Here is a 17,837-nt window from a genome sequence, read left to right on the forward strand (position 1 = left end):
CAGGAAGGAAGGTTGTTGTATAGGGCAGGTGCTGCAACTGAGAAATCACATCTCCTAAGTCCTGCCAGATGACACAGTTTAATAGCGGGGACCTGGATCATGCCCATTCTGTCAGATGTGGTGGGAAAGGAAGAAAACCTTGGGGAGAGGTGGTTCTGCAAGTAACCTGACTCTGTGCCATGCAGGGCTAAAAGGTGATAACCAGCACCTTGAATTGCGCCCAGAAGCATACTAGGAGCCAGCGCACCTTGTAACAACAATGTAAGCTTGGCAGACCTTGGTACACTCTAAACAGTGCACCCTGCTGCATTCTGGACCAAATGAAGCTTCTGGGTGTTTTTCAAGAGCAGCCGTATGTAGAACACATTGCAGCAGTTAAATCGGGAAGTGACTAAGGTACGAAAGACTGTGAGCAGAGCCTCCTGGTCCATGAGGGCTAATCCGGCATGTATCAATGAGACCTGGCTGGGTCCAGAAGGGGGACCGGTCCTTTTGGAGATATGCCCAGGCGGGTTTTGGGTGTGGCATCAGCCAAAACTCCAGGGCAGGGGTGGAAGTGTAGTGATTGTCATCTAAGACTCACCTATGGCTTTCAGGGGCGCTGCACCACAGGTCACTGGATGGGAGACCCTGTTCATTAGGTTGGGCTCTAGGGATCAGTTGGGACTGTTGCTGTTGTACCAGCCTCCCTGCTGCACACAGTGACCTCCCTGGCTGAGCTCCTTGACTCCATTTCTGGGTTGGCAGTGGAGTTCCTCAGACTTACGGCTCTGGATGACTTCAGTCTGCCTTCTATAGGAATGGGGTCTGAGGTGGCTTGGGAGTTCATAGCTACCATGATGGCCATGGACCTATCTCAGATCATGCCCTGATTTCCATGGGATTCTCTAATACCACTATCCACTGCAGAGAGGCTGGACCCATTCAATTGGTCTGCCCCCAGCGACTGATGGACCCGGATGGGCCCATCTGAAGTGTTGGTCACTGCTTGGAATAAAGGGGTGGCTGAGGCTTTGGATCAGGTTGCGCCCATGCAACCTCTCCTCTCTTGGGGATCCCCTCGCTCCCCGTGGATCATGGAGGAGTTGAGGGAGATGAAATGAGAAGAGGGACCTCTAGAATGTTGCTGCCACTCAACGAAGGACAAACTTGACCAAACACGCGTTATAACGGCTATTAAGGCCTACCTCGTTGGCAGTAAGGGCAGCAAAGTGCCAGTATTTCTCCGCCCTTATTGCATCCACAAACAGCCGCCCTGCAGCCTTACTCGGGTGACATGAGTCCTCTTGGGTAAACAGGGCTCAGAGAACCTCTTGCAGGGGCATGCAGCAGAATTTGTTTAGCACCTGTCAGGCAAAGTCACTTGGATTTGCTTGCAGTTGGTACAGGTCCAGAGGAGACGCCTGGGGAGGAGTCTTGCCTGGTTATATGGGAATGGTTTGAACCTGTTGGACCTGAAGAAGGACAGGGTCCTTAGGAGCACGGTCTTTTAGATCCATGCCCCTTCTGGCTTGTCAAAACAGCCCGGGGGTTGTCATGTGAGTGGGTTCTAGTGGTGGTTAATTATTCTTTGAGGGAGGGGGTTGTTCCTTTACCTCTTAAGGAGGCTCTGTTTCTCCCCCTCCTCAAGAAGCCATCACTGGACCCCACCATAACGGACAATTTTCATCCAATATCTAACCTCCCTTTTGGGGAAAGGTGGTTGAGAAAGTGGATGCACAGCAACTTCAAAGGACCTTGGAAGAAGCATATTATCTGGATCCTTTTCAGTCAGGATCCAGGCCTGGGTATGGGATGGAAATGGCATTGGTCACGCTTTTCAATGACCTCTGGCAAGGACAGGATGGGGGTTGTGCCCATCCTTGCCCTACTTGACCTCTCTGTGGCCTTCAATACCATCAACCATGGTATCCTTCTGGATCAGCTCAGAGGATTGGGGGTGGGCGGCACAGTGTTGTGCTGGTTTGCCTCCTTCCTCCAGGGTCAATTCCAGTGAGTGGTGATTGGGAAGGAGAGGTCTTGCCCTCGGCCCCTACTATGTGGGGTGCTGCAAGGTTCAGTGCTTTCTCCTCTCCTATTTAACATCTACATGAAGCCACTAGGTGATCTCCTCCATCACCATGGGGTGAGGCATCATCAGTTATGCTGATGATACCCATTTACATATCTCTGACCCTGGTGAATTAAGCAATGCTGTGAACATCTTATCCTGGTGCCTGGAGGCTGTGAGGGTCTGGATGGGGAACAACAGGTTTGAGCTGAACCCTGGCAAGACTTTAGGTTTTGGGGCCTACTGATTCTAAGGCTATACCATCTTTGGTGCTGGATAGGGTAGCACTACCCCAGACAGACCCAGTGCACAATTTGGGGGTCCTCCTGGACTCATGATTCCTGCTCAAGGAGCAGGTGGCCATCGTGGCTGGGAGGGCCTCTGCACAGCTTCATGTAGTGCATCAGTTGCACCCGTTCCTGAATTGGGAGGCTCTGCTCACAGTCACTCATGCCCTAGTCACCTCCAGATTGGATGACTGTAATGTGCTCTACCTGGGGCTGCTCTTAAAGAATATCAGGAAGCATCAGCTGGTGCAGAATGCAGTGGCACGGGCAGTTATGTGTGCTTCTAAAACAACACATGCCATACCTCTGCTCCACGAGCTGCATTGGTTGCCAGTTTGCTTCCAGGTCCAATTCAAAGTGCTAGTTTTAATCTTTAAAGCTCCATGGCAGGGGACTGAGTTATATGAGCAACCACATCTCCACAATTACATCTGCCCATCCCATTAGATCTGGCAGAGAGGGCATGTTTCGGATCCCATCTGCTAGGGACCTACACCTGACGGGCTCCAAGAGGTGGGCCTTCTCTGCCTTGGCATCTACCTGACAGAATATTCTCCCTCCTGAAGTGAGGTTAGCTCCATCCTTTTTAATGTTCTGTAAGTCCCTCAAGACCTGGCTTTGTCATCAGGCCTGGGGGCCCCAGGGGACCAGGAATATCTTAAGGTGGCTCTATCACTGTGTTTAATCTACTCTCTCCTGTACCGGATAGTTAATATGCCTGTTCTTTAATAATTGTTTTTTATATATTTCTTGCTTTATTTTAATGGTTGTATGCCATCCAGAGTCACTTTGTGTGAGATGGGCAGCCATACAAATTTACTAAATCAAGTAAATAAAATAAAAGCAGGCACAACTGGCACACAAGATGGATTTGTTCAAAAACCCATTAGCCACAGCTGCCACCTGTTCTTCGAACAGGAGCTGTGAGTCCTGGAGGACCCCAAATTGCATACCAACTCTATCCAAGGGAGTGCTACCCCATCAAGAGTTAGATGGAAAATTTCCAGATTCAGGAGTCCAAAACCCCAAAGCCACTCTGTCTTACCGGGGTTGAGTCACAACCGGTTCTTCCCCATCCAGACCCTCACAGCCTCCAGAAACTGGGAAAGCACTTGAAAGCATCACTTGTCCAGCCAGGGGTGGACATGTATAATTACATATTATGTATAATTGTAATTATATATCGTCAGTATATATGATATTTCACCCTGTGGCAAAGAATGACCTCACCCAGTGGTTCCATGTAGATGTTAAATAGGGGTGAAGAGAGAACTAATCCCTGAAGCACTCTACACAGAAGGGGCCTCTCCCCCACTCCCAACAATACCAAGTGGAACCAGTGTTGGAGGAAGGAGGAAAACTACTGAAAAACGGTGTTCCCCACTCCTAACCCCCAAACGTAGCCCAGAAGGATATATTGAAAGCTGCTGAGAGATGCAAGAGGGCCCTCCAAAGGTCATCCTCAAGTTCAATCAATGCTGTCTGAGTGCCATAATTTGCCTGAACCCTGACAGAAAGGGACCTGATAATCCACTTTCTCCAGCAAGCTTTGAAAATGAGCAGCTGCCACCTTCTCATCAACCTTCCCTAAAAAAGGTGGGAAACTAGGCCAAGTTCTCCAGCACATGATATGATATATATCTCAGAGTTCACTAACCTTTACAGAGACATCCGCTATAAAGACAAGGAAGCAAAGCAGTTCAATAATTTCAGTCAGGCCACAAGGAGGCTCCCAGGCTTCTGAGCGATATCGAACATCTGATGTGGCAGTAAGTGAAGAAGGCGTTTCAATGAAAGCAAGAGCCAGGATTAGTGTAATGGTGAGAATCAAAATCCTTCAAGAGAATGAAAACACAAGTGTGGCAATTAAAGGGAAAGACAGGCCAGAAGTTCATTTGCCAAAATGATGCATGTCATAAAGTGATAAAGGAATATGTGTTTTCTGAAACACTGTCTAATGGTGAAAAATAACTCGGTTGGCAGAAACCTCAGAGTCCTATAAAGAAAGGAGCCCAGTCAGTTCCTGCTTAGTTGCCTGTGGCCTGCACAACCTTGCCTCTGAAGTTGTCAGCCACAGTTGCCAGCAAAGCATCAGGAAATCTATTGTTTAGGCCATGGTCACTAAACCCTGAAGCTCAACACTGTCCTCACAGAGTCTGCTCATATTTTTAAAAAGTCCTAAAAGAGATGCAATTAGAAAAAAACTAAAATACTGAAAATTGGAAGCATCTGTGGAATTAGAGAAAGCAGCAGTTAAAATCAAAGAAATAGAACAGTATGGGGAAAAAAAATTCTCACCACTGGCAAACTTCTGAATAATACCACCGATAAAGCCACAGGGAGTTAGAATCCACACGGTGATTTATAGAACGATACTAGAGAGGTGAAAGACAGAGAGGTGATTCAAGCATCACTTTTAATTTGCTCTTCAAGTATGGAAGTTAAAGTTTTATTGGCAAATAATGACTCTTTTTTTATAATAGCTTTATTAAAATTTAAAAGAACCACAGTAAAAACTAACAAGGATATTAAAAGAGAAAATAAGAGAAGAAAAAGAAAAAAATAGTAAAGATCTAAAGTGCAGAAAGCAAGAAGGAAAGAAAAAAAAGAACTGACTTCCGACCCTCCTTGCAACAGATATAAATAACAATATACATAAACTCTTGCTCTAAATTCACCAATCACTTCCGTTATTTCTATTAACCCATATTATTTCTAATAATCAAATCCATACAACATAGTTTCATTTTTTTCTGTTTCCCGCAAAAAGTCCAAAAAAGGTTATACATATAAAAACCCTACAGTTATTATATATAACAAATAATAACTCTTTCAAAGAAACATCTGTTAATGACTAGGCAAATCTGGGCCAAAGTAGACATTCTGTAAACATGAAACATGCAGTTAAGTATCAGTTTTGTTTTAGTAAATTACAGGTAGAGCTTGTTTTTTATCAGTTTACAGAACATTTACCATAGTCCACAGTTTCTGTGAGTTGCATTCAACAGGGTCCTTCTGTCAGCAGAATGGCATCTCTGCCACATCGATTTCCCCGTGGCATTTTTAGAGAAGTGCCTGAAGGCAGAGAAAGCCCTACTGACTGAATGGAAGCTTCTTCAATAAGAGACTCCAAAGCTACTAGCGACGTCATGGGCAAAAGCTATGCCATCAGTATTGCCCAAAGATGTAAAAACACAACATTCACATAACATTTCTTTACAAATGTTCTGGATGCTTTCTTACTTCATAGATGATAAATCTAATCACAAACTTTGTATATAAATCAACATCTCGGTAGGAAAGAAGAGTACTGGAGCTTTGACTAACAGTCCTTTAATTAAAACAGTACACTTGGGCCAAAGTATATTAGAGGTGAACTTTTACCTGAACTGCATCTTCAATGAATACTACAGCTTGGTTGAAGTAGAGATCAGGGTCATCAATAACTGCAAGATTCAAAAATACAGTGGTTATAAAATGGTTATACAATGGTGTTCTTCTGTTTATTTGGGGGTGTTCAAACATATTAGGTAACACGCCTTCATGATTCAAAGCTATTTTACGAAACAATAAAAAAGAATGAGGAAGAGAAACTGCACACCCCTCTGCTGACTGACATCAAGAAAAGACCAAAGAAAGAAACTGTTTTTCGTTTAAGTTACCTTAACAAATTAGCCTTTTTATGACATGTTATCAACAATATTTTGAAAGCTAAATTATAAGGAAATCTTATCTCTCCAGTGTACTTCTCAAACTGTGGGGAGAGGGTGGCCAAGACAAGATATGAGCCTTACTTCAATCATAAGTACTGTATTCTGCAATTTTAAACACACTCTTTCTCCCTCACTCACACACCCATGTACACTGCCTTTCTCTCTCTCTTGAGCCCAGCCCCCAATTCTGCAATATAAGTATGACAATCATGTTAAACTCTTTAACACTATGGTAAGAATTACTGAAATAACATGCACGAGGAACTATGACTTTGTAATATATCAGGCAGTAGACTTATATTTCTCCCCAACCAACTCATTACAGAAGAAGGAAGAGGAGCAAGAGGGGGAGGACAAATATCTTTAAAGTATAACATGATGCCCAATGCCTACTCCACATAAATGTCATTCTATTAAAGTTATGGAGCACTGACAAATGCTGCTAGTGCTCCCTTACTCTGAATACTACTAGAGGTGTGGTACAAAGAGTCTATGAGGTCCTTGTGCAGTTTTAATTTTTAATAATTTCACTTTTTATATAAGATATAAACAAATTAAAACTGCACAAGGACTTTATAGAGAGACCCTTTATGTGCTGAATGAATAAATGGAATGAAATCACTAATGGGCTTCATGAGGACTACAAATCTGATATTTATTCTAACTAGAAAGAGAGTCCATCAAGGAAAAGGTTGATCTTTATGTGGTACTATTAGAAATCTAATTCTTACAACACCTGTTCAGGTAGCATCCATGACAACTTTTCACAAGCTTAGGTTGGTATACCAACAATTCCTGAATATAGATAAATTATTTTGCAATGTCCAAGAGGTAGGTATAAATCTTTTGCAGCAAAAACAACAAAAGTCTTTAAGGTGCCACAAGACTATGGACATTGTAGGAGGAGAGCTGTGTTAGTCTATGGTAGCCAAACATCAGGAGTCTGGTAATACCTTTTCTAACAAATTTTATTAAAAGACAAACTTTCATGAGCTGCAGCTTATGGCATCAGTTACACAGATTCCACTCTATGCATCTGGTGAAGTGAACTGTAGCTTTTGAAACCTTAAGCCTTTTAATAAAATGTGTCAGAAAAGGTACTACCAGACTCCTGATATAACACCCCAGCTGATTACCTCACAAGGTTCTCTGGATCACAGTCCATTTCATCAGATCAAGTGGAGAGTGATCCCTAAAACCATCATGTAATAATAAATGTGTTGATCTTTATACTGCTGAAACAGCTAGCTGTTGCTTTGGTTGAAATGGCCCAGGCTATAATACTTAAGTCAAACTAGAAATCTGTGCAAGTCATATCTGGAAGACGATTTGAAATCTTAAGCAGGAGCTCAGTAGACCTTCTTGAGAACAGCAGGGTATGTTGGTAGTCCAGCCTTCTCCAATGCAGTTCCCCTTCCATAATCTGTAGCCTTCTGTACCTTGGAATACAAACTCTAAGAACAGAGCCTTCTCTACTCATGCAAAATGCCAGGAATTAAAAGAGGCTCCTGCTTTAGGAAAAGAAAATCATTGGGGTTACAAATAAGGGAACACATAAACTAATTCACCCGAGGGCTAATTATTTACCAGAAAATAGGGCTCTGATCACTTTTCACTTCAAATAAGGGCTTCCCTAAAGGAGTTAGTTTCATTCCCCAAGACTTAAACAGCTTAGGATTTTGATAATTTTTGAAAGGCTTACTTTCTATCATACTGAAGGGATCAATAACTAAATTGGCAATATTAACTTCATAGCTTTAGAGCATGCACAGAGTTCTCTATAGCCAAGCTTCAATACTAACAGCACTTAGCGAAATTGCAAGAGGAAGCAACTAATCACAGACGAGCTAGCTCAGATAATAGGGAAAACTCCTCCCAAAGAGACTAAGTCTGAGGCCTGATAAGGAGGGAGGCCCCAGAACAAAGGTCTGCAGGGACTGACAAGGTATAAGAGTTAGGGGGAACTCCTTTAAATTAATGTAACCAAACAAGGGCGGGGAATAATGTATTCTGCTAAAGTTTCTTTGACTGGTTGTAAAACTCATCTTCATTATAATGGTACTAAGATCTGCCTTTTTAAAAATACTATAAAAGGCTGTGGTTTTGTCTCCAAGGGTGTGCCACCCTGCATTCTCTTGGTGCATGGTGTGGGCACCCAGACTTTTGCTTGGCCAAATAAAACGCTGCTTAGAGAAGTCCCTGCTTGAAGTCTTTTCTTTTGTGCTGCTGATGGATTTCCAGTTTTCTGGGTAGCCGTGAACCTTACAATACAAATACAGTGGTGCTTAAAAGTTTGTGTACCCTTTTGAATTTTCAATATTTCTGCATAAATATGACCTAAAATGTGATCTGTTCTCTTTTTTTAATAGTAATTTTATTAAAGATTATAGTTATAAACAGTAAACATTAATACAAACTGAAAAAAAGAGAATAAAGAGAAAGAGGAGAAGGTTCAGAAAAGAAAGGGAAAAAGTAGAAAAAGAAATAGAAAAGAAAAAATAAGAATAAAGAAAAAGAAAAGAAATAAAGAAGTGACTTCCCACCTTCATCACAAGTATAAACAAGTTTAGTAATTTATCACCTTCTCTTAAAATACAACAAATGATCTTCCCATATTCCATCTAAATCTATAAACAAATCCATAAAGCATCATCATTTCAATCTTGAAGTAAGCAAAAGTTCACTAAGGGTAACCAGAGATAACATATCTATTTTAACCTTGATTTAAAAAACCAACTTTATATTCCTTTTACTTCTAACAATCTTAATCTTTTGTCCCTTCAAATAATGTCCGAGAACTTGATTTCTTTTCATTTTTTCTTTGTCCCTTCTTACAAAATTCTTCAAAACGTTAACAAGCCTCTTTTGTAAATCCAATATAGGAAAATTATCCAGGTCACTCTCTTGGTTTGTTGTTTGTATAACCCTTTTAATTATTAAGACAACAGCTAGTTTCTTTTGTATGTCCAGTGTAACATCTTTTTTTTATGTCAGTCTCAATCTTATCAGATGGAACTTGTTCCTCTTCCACAACATTTTTTAGACACAGTCTACCTATAGAGGCAGACACTATTAAAATTAACTTCTGGGTCCACTGTTCAAAAATATCCTTCAATATGTCCAACTGAAATTATTTTGCTTCATTCTGTAATTGTAAGTCAAATTTAAGTGTTCTTCTCCTTTAATCTTTAAAGAGGGAAACTTTAGTTCCCTCTAATTCTCTTTAGTGTCCAATTTTTAAAATATTATGTTTTTTTTTAATTCAAAACAAAAGCATTTTCCCACAAGAAGGATTCTTTATAATTAATTCCAAAATCTTATTTCAAATTTATCTGGACCCTTAATCCATGTGTAGCTTTCTAAAATCAAAAAGAAATGGCAGACTGAAGAAATGGTACGGAAGAAATGGCAGACTGAAGGCGGCTCCACAAAAAGTGGAGCTGACGACCGTGGTGGAATGAAGAGCGAGTAGATCGGCTCTTTGATAACTCCTCTCCAGACAAGGAGAGGACTTGAGATAGTCCACAAGTGCTTCAGACAGCTGCTCCCTGTGAGGAGACTATAAGACAATGGTCTCCAGCAGGTTTAGAGCTCTGGGTGATGAGGGATTAGCCATCTTGCTCAAACCACAGTCAGCGACTTTGATCTGTTCTACACACAAATCCTAAAACTAGATAAAGAGAACCCATTTAAACAAGGGAGTCAAAAACATTATACTTGTTCATTTATTTATTGAGGAAAATGATCCAAAGCTATAGATTTGTGTGTAGCAAAAGTATGTGAACCTTTGCTTTCAGTAACTGGTGTGTCCCCTTGGGCAGCAATAACTGCAACTAAACATTTCCTATAACCTCTGATCAGTCCTGTACATTGGCTTGGAGGAATTTTAGCCTATTCCTCCTTACAGAACAGCTTCAACTCAGGGATGTTGGTGGGCTTCCTCACATGAAGGTCCTTCCACAACACTTCTATAGGATTGAGGTCAGGACTTTGACTTGGCCATTCAAAAACATTAACTTTCTTCTGCTTTAACCATTGTTTGGTCATACGACTTGTTTGTTTTGGGTGGTTCTCTTGCTGCATGACCCACTTTCTCTTGAGCTTCAGTTCACAGACAGATAGCCTGACATTTTTCTGTAGAATTTGCTGGTAAAATTCAGAATTCAAAGTTCCATCAATGATGGCAAGCTGTCCGGGTCCAGGGGCAGCAAAGCAAACCCAAACCATGATACTGCCACCACATTTCACAGATAGGATAAGGAATGCTAGAATACAATATCTGCCTTTCACCAAACAGAACACTTTTAATTCAACCAAAAAGTTCTATTTTGGTCTCATTGGTCCACAGAACATTCTTCCAGTAGCCTTCTGGCTTATCCACGTGGTCTTTTGCAAACTACAGATGGGCAGCAATGTTCTTTTTGGAGACTAGTGGCTTTCCCCTTGCAACCCTGCCATGCACACCATTGTTGTTCAAAATTCTCCTGATGGTTGTATCATGAACACTGACATTTGCCAATGCAAGAGAGGTCTTTAGTTCCTTACACATTACCCTGAGGTTCTTTGAGACCTCCCGGAGTATTACATGCCTTGCTTTTGGTGCCTCCTGGGGAGGATAACAATGGTATTGAATTTGTACACAATCTGCCTGACAGTGGACTGGTGGAATCTAAACTCTTTGGAAATAGTTTTGTAACATTTTCCAGCCTGGTGAGCATCAACAACTGTTCTTCAGAGATTCTCAGAAATCTCTTTTGTTCAAGTCATGACACACTTCTACATACCTGTGTTGTGAACATGAGATTTTGATAGTGAATACCCAGAACTCTGTTCTTTAAGCGAGGCAAGACCTCCCACACTCACACCTGATTATCATCCCACTGATTGAAACATCTGACTCTAATTTCCCCTTCAAATGAACTGATAATCCTAGAGGTTCACATACTTTTGCCACATACATATATGTAGTTTGGATCATTTTCTTCAATGAATAAAGAACAAGTATAATGTTTTTGACTTATTTGTTTAATTGGGTTCTCTTTATCTAGTTTTAGGACTTGTGTGGAGAACAGATGATGTTTTAGGTCATATTTATGCAGAAATATTGAAAATTCAAACAGGTTCACAAATATTTAAGCACCACTGTAGCAGAATAGATAAGGAGCGAAAGAAAATGGGTCTTTTTCTGCAGTAATGCACACTTTAAAAAGTACCCTTCTTAGGCAGGCTTAGTTAGCACCAACAATATTCAACATTTAGATAACATATTAGGGCCCTAATAAAGTATTAGAAATACTCGGGATGACTTATAAATATCAGAGAATATCACAATACAACTTTTCTAGCTAGGGTAACTGAACTGCAAAAAATCCAGATGATCACTATGCGGAAGCAAAGAATAGAATTCAGTATTCCTTTGCTGCCATCTAGAGGTCACTTGGTTTTTTTCAGACTAGATATGGTAGCCCTACAATTGTTAGGAATAGAAAATACCTCCATGCAAGTTGGTCCTTAGCTGTATTTGAGAACTATGGGACGAACAGATGTTTTATACAATAAATTCTGCATTCTTGATCAAATCATTGTTATTTGGTGGCCTGCAAAAAACTGATGTTAGGATGTATATGAAGAAGTTTCTCAGCTAGCTGTCAATCAAGTTAAATTAATTTGGTTGTTTTCTACCCGTGATCATCATATATAATATATATTAAAGGACATATATCCAGCTTGAACTTGCATGTGCAGAGTAGTGTGCACTTGTACTCACAAACAATTCCCGTTAGGTTCCATATGCTTATTTCCTTCAGAAATGTGCTTAGGAATATAGCCTAATATACTTCTGAATTGGTTCAAACCTAACTTGTACATGAAACTATTATCAGATGATGTATTGCTGACCTCTTCTACAAGATCAAAGGATTCAAATAAAAGAAGCATCATCATTTCTAACAGAAGATTGCAACAAATTACAAGTTACTTCACCCTGTCTCGGTACTTCAGCACACATTCCAACCTCAATAAATAGAGGTTTACTTATAGCTATATAAATAAGATAGTTAAATAAGTAGAGCAAGTAACAGAAATTGGTAAATCAGTATAGGAAACCACCACAAGAGACCAAAAACATCCCTCTGCTTGCAGCATCAAGCAAGATTGTTTCAAACTGAAGGAGCACAATTCCAGGAAATACCTCCTATGGAAAGCTGAGAATTAAATATCTAAGAGACAGAGCTGGCCCTTGTCTCACTGTAATGGTAATGTGGTTCAGAAATATATTCCTAAACATTTATTCCATGTCCTAGAGGCAGGTTGCACCTAAAGCAAAAGAAAGAGGTAGATATGTCTTTGTTTATCTAATTGTAGAAAAAGATTGGCAGGTAGGGAAAGACCTCATGGCCCTTGCCTTCTCTGAAAAACAAATTCCATTATCAACAAATGTGAATAATGGATGTAATAAAACACAAAAAATCTCTCTGCTTAGCTATGTGGAAAGCTTTACTTTGTTCTAGTTTTACAACTGAATTGACAGGTATGCATACCAGGAAAGGAAACAATGGCTCAGCCTTTCCCACTTGCTCCTTCTTGTAAAATCATGGGAGATTTTACCCCCTGCTCAGCTATCCAACCCCTAATTGAACACATCCAGTGAAGGGGAGGCCAACACCTTTCCCCCTATAGTAACTGCTTCCAACTATCAAAATGTTCTGTTAGGAAATGTTTCTGAATGTTCAGTTGGAATTTGCTTTCCTGAGATATAAATCCTTTAGTTTGTATCCTGCTGTCTAGATGATCCACTTAGATACCTGAAGAGTGTTATCATATGCCATTCAGTCTTCTCTTCTCAAAACTAAATATTGCTCATTCTTTCAATCTCTTCACAGAATTTAATATCTCCTAATCAGCCTCACTGCCTTTCTGAACCTGATCCAGCTTTGTGAAGGAATGGTTGGATGAAGGCCACGCTCGAGGAGATAAGCATTCCCTTAGCCCTCAACAGGAGCGTGGGAAGTTTAAGAAGATGAGACTGGTACCACCCTAAGGAATTCACGTTGTTGTGGCTTGCTGGCTTGGGAAGTTAGATTAAATCTGGAGAGATTCTGTCCTGAGGTGGAAGCTAATAAATGCAACAGAACTGTTTCTGCGCTGTCTCGGGGAGTTCTTTGGGCTGAACCTGACAAGCTTGTTTGAATCCTTCTTAAAAAGAGGTGGATCCAGCCAGTGGAGAACCCAATAGAACAAATTGACTTGGTAACTATTTCTGTTGATGCAGCTTAAAACTGCATATGTCTTCTGAATAGCCACATCACAATGCTAACTCATGGTTGCTTTGCACTCAACTACCTTGCCAAAATCCTTCATACATGTTAACAACCCAGGTATCATGATTCTATCCCTAGGCATTTTACCCCTTTTTCTTAAGTGAGGCATTTTACATTTGTCACTATTAAATTCCATTATTTTATTTTCAGCCCAACTCTCTACTGTAATCTAGGAACTTCATTTTGAATTTTGTTTCTGGTAGTGGTGTTCCACATTTCTGTATAGAATTTTATCCACTTTCGCTATTCAATTAATATTTTAAAAGAACATTTTTAAGTACAATTGTTCTGACTGAGTAGGAATACTACAGGCATCAACCAACTAGTCTTAAGCAAGCTGCAGCCATACAGTGGAACTGTTCTCTCCTCTTTCTCAAAAGTCAAGCTATGTTTTGATTGCATTGTGCAAAGGCACTTCAGTAGTCCCACATCACTCTGAAACCATGATGCACATTACTGCCCTTAGTAACCATGTTTCCAGATATATATTGAAATAAATTTTATATGGTCAATTAGTGGATAATGGAAGACTTTTAGAGTAGATTTTAAGTAAATATTATAGGGCAAGCAACTCCCATAGCATGAAACTGAGAGACTGATTTTTAGCCATTTAAAGTTTCATCAACAAATCATCTTAATTCAAAGGTTGGGCACAAAAGTACTAAAGCGTAACTCTGTTGTTATGACAGTACTACAAATCCCCAAAGCTTTATTAGAGTTTCAATATTTATAAAAAGGTCAACGAAGACTGAATGAGATTTATACAGTGATTTATACAATTACAGTGACTGACTCCAATTCAGGAACATCAACTGAAATACAATGTAATCATGTGTCTTAGATAGGGACATGTGAGGATAACATTACTCTTGTGCATAACTTCCCAACTAATTACTATGATGTCCATGTGCTGAGCACTCTTCAAGAGTGTTCAGGAAGAAGACAATTATTTTACCACCAACAGCCAAATTTATTCTCAGTGTGAGTCTTATAGAGCACTACATGTAACACCAATTTTGTATGAACACTGTTGTGGAACTAGAAGCATGCAAACTTCTACGTTGGATGGATGGATGGAGAGGATGGGACTTGTAATCCAACCCAGCTGAAGAGCATCACATTGGGAAAAGGGGAACAAATCTACAGATACAATGATTAAAATTCAGCCTTTGACAATATTAATAAAGGGAAGAATTTTTACAGGTGCAGTGATAAGGTGCAGTGAACATTTCCCTTATCACTACCAAGTATAAAGCTGATTTTCCAAATATGAGAGAATCAGTATCTCCAGATGTGTATTTTTAGTTCTGACAATACTCTACTTTTCAGTATGACTTAACAGTGCTCCCTAAAATATCTGCTAAATTGAGCCATGCTGAGCTTGTTTCCTAAATAGACTTTCCCATGTCCTCTCATTTATGTAAGGACCCAACTGATGAAAAGTGGACTGTACCTTTATCAGTCTATCAAGCATCCTTAGGAAGGTGGTTTAGCCACTAGATAATTTCTGATTTGCTAGCACGTCTCAGGATCTCAGAGATGCAGTGCTCAAAAGACTCCTCAAAAGAGGCTGGCTTTCAGTTATCCTTTACATTCTCTAAAACTGAGTATAGTGAGGAAGGAAGGAAGGAAGGAAGGAAGGAAGGAAGGAAGGAAGGAAGGAAGGAAGGAAGGAAGGAAGGGAGGGAGGGAGGGAGGGAGGGAGGGAGGGAGGGAGGGAGGGAGGGAGGGAGGAAGGGAGGGAGGGAGGGAGGGGTCGCAGATATTTCTGCCACCATCCTTTCCATTATGAACTCTGAACCTGAATTGAAACCTAAGCATTTATTCAAAGAGGGAACAAATAACTAGTTTAGCTAAGCAAATTATCTTAATTTTATTTGGAATTCTGTGTGAAATTGTTGGCTTCTTTTATTTTCCTCTACTTCTCTTTGCCCAATACAGTAAGCTCCTTTTTGTATACCTAAAAATCTGTCTTCATTAGTTTAATAAAAATCTTCCCTAGGTGAAAGACCACATAATCACACAGCTATTCCTTCTATTTCCAGATAGGCAAAAAGTTTCTTAATTTCTGTATATGGGCAAGAAGATCCAAAGCAACCTTTCTTTCTATTTTTCACAGGACTGGACTAAAAGAAGATCTTTGCAGAAGGACAAAGAACTCCCTCACTAGACAGACTAGTATATGTCAGGAGATTCAGCCTAACCAGTACAGCCTGTCTTATATAACTTTTCTGGGAATCCCTTTAAAGATGAGATCTGCCAGTGAGGTTTTATTATCCCCCTCTCAATTTATAATGTCAGCTCTGCAAGCACACAAGCCATGGAACATCTCACAGAATGTGAAGAGTATAATCTGCAGTAGCAGACTGCAATGTGAAATGTTCCTGTTCGGTTTCAGGTGGCTACATTCTCCATTATCCTCTATGATAATCCATTCCTCCTGTACTTTATTGCCTCCCAACCAACAATCAGCCCTCTGAGACCACTGAGCATTTTCACTCTTGAGTTACACTTCTGGAGATTTTTTCCCCCCATTCTACAAATGGGAATATTATTTTGTGCTGCAAAACATCTTGAGGTTCCCCCCACCAAACTTCCCCCCACCAAAACAAATCTCAGTTGATGCCTCAGTCTTGTGCATGAATTATGCTGTTCTGTTCACAAAAACAACACAAAAAGACCATCAGAAGTAGAAAATATGATTGCAAGAACCAGATTTTAGTTTCATGTAACTAAAGGTCCAGAGCATCTAGGGCACAACACTACCGCATATGCCTGCAGCTGCTATTTTACCGCGTCATGCAGAATTGCCCTGTTCCCTGGCTCCATCTCTACAGTTGACATAAACCTTAATTTTATGACATTCCAAGCCACTGTTTCTAGGCTAGAATATTCATCAAAAGCACAACCAGCAGAAACCTACAGCAGCCTTTCCCAGTTGGCATCTTTCATATTAACTGGGTTAGAAATCCCATCAGTCCCAGCCATCAAAGCCACTGTTGAGGGAAGGTCCAAAATGTCCAAAGGGCAACAGGATGCATAAAGTTGTTTGACGGTTCTACAGCTGTTGCTCTCTTTTTCAAAACTCCAGTGTACCTAACCTTTTTCAAAGAGTAAAGCCCTGCCAGAACCCAGCTGAGTCCACCAGAGATCACACTACTCTTTTTAACAGGGGATTTTTATGTCAACCAGCTGACAAAACAGCTTCTCTCAAATAGCAGTTGGTTTCAAAACTTGAGTATGTATTTCCTGCCCTGGAAAAATTGCCATGCCCAGATGTCTGAGTGGTGGCCATTCATGTCTCCAGAGAGGAAATGAGGGGCTCTGTCCACAGAATGCATTAAGCCATAAGTCTACCTGACCCCCATGGGTTGCACTCACACAACATGCTACCTTCTAAACCCCAATGGCTGGGCTCATCCCACAGGCTGAACTCAAAACATATCACCCATCTGGGCACTGTGTGAACTGGGGACTCTGTTCAGATACACTTATTGTTATAACTGTTCCACTGCGCACCCTAAACTGGGTCCCTGCGATCCTCTCCACTGCCAAGACCCACAGAGAAGCGACGGCTCTGAGCACTCCCAACCATCCACCTAGAAGACAGACCCAAACTTACTTCGCGGTAGGTCTGCAACGCATAGGCAAAACACAGCCTCGCTACTGCGTGAGGACCTGGAATGGACGCGACCGAGATGCGACCTACGATTCTAAGGGGCGGTTCCTAAACTCATCGAAAGCCCCGGGAGCTCTCATGCCCGTCAAGCCCTGGCTTCGGAGAGCGGCGCCGGGGTCTGAGTTGTCCTTCGCCAGCCCTCCCCGGCCTGCAGCGTCCTGCTCCTCCCAATACTGAGAAGCAGCCCAATTGTCCCGGCTCACCAGGCCCGCCAGAACGGGGCGAGGAGGCCGCGGACACGCCGCAGTGTCCATCGTCCCCCAGGTCTCCGCTGTCCCTGCCCGAGTAGAGCCGGTGACGCTCGGCAGCCCCTGGCAACAGAGGCTCTTTCTCCGGGCTGGTTCCCTGCTCCATGAGCTACAGCGTCGGAAGCGCACGGTACTAGGCAGAAACGGCGCCTGCAGCTGCTTATCTAGGAGAGGCGGCCGGGCCGCCGAGCTTCCGCTCCCGCTCCCGCTCCCGCTCGTGGTACGCGGCGAAGGTTGGGCTCCGCCCGCTACACGTGATGGGCGGTAGAGCTGGCGAGGCCGGCAGCTGGAGCAGCGGCGCTTTTGCTGGTTTTGCAAGTTGCGGGCTGGGGTTGCTGAAGGGCGGCGGCGCGGTTGACCTCTTCGCTGGCAACGCTGTCTCTGCCTCTCTTCCCTTTCCCCACCCTCAAAGAGGGTTGGAGGCCAAGAAATCCTTCCTGATGTTCGAAATACAGAATAAGTTTGTGTTTTATTTTAATTACCAATTCAAAGCAAGGAGAATTATCGAACACTATAGCCTGATTCGGACATAGCACTAAGC

General features: G+C 41.7%; 1 protein-coding gene across 2 annotated transcripts in view; it reads right to left on the reverse strand.

Annotated features, from left to right (window-relative positions):
* The window catches only part of TPCN2 (two pore segment channel 2), a 50,739-nt gene extending 33,114 nt beyond the window's left edge, over positions 1-17,625 (reverse strand). Inside the window, exons 1-4 of one of the 2 annotated variants that reach the window (XM_088145815.1) lie at positions 17,252-17,625; positions 5,722-5,783; positions 4,636-4,712; positions 3,995-4,172 (exon numbers count right to left, since the gene is read on the reverse strand). In XM_088145815.1, coding sequence (XP_088001941.1) covers positions 3,995-4,172; positions 4,636-4,712; positions 5,722-5,783; positions 17,252-17,402 — 468 coding nt within the window. In that variant the 5' untranslated portion in view covers positions 17,403-17,625. The remainder of the gene's footprint in view (positions 1-3,994; positions 4,173-4,635; positions 4,713-5,721; positions 5,784-17,251) is intronic. The other variant, XM_088145816.1, reaches the window with a different exon arrangement.
* Positions 17,626-17,837: the final 212 nt, after the last annotated feature.

The sequence above is a fragment of the Python bivittatus genome, unplaced genomic scaffold (assembly GCF_059951505.1).
Source record: "Python bivittatus isolate LINGU-HERP-01145 unplaced genomic scaffold, Pbiv_v1 ctg000480_np1212, whole genome shotgun sequence".
Taxonomy (NCBI): domain Eukaryota; kingdom Metazoa; phylum Chordata; class Lepidosauria; order Squamata; family Pythonidae; genus Python; species Python bivittatus.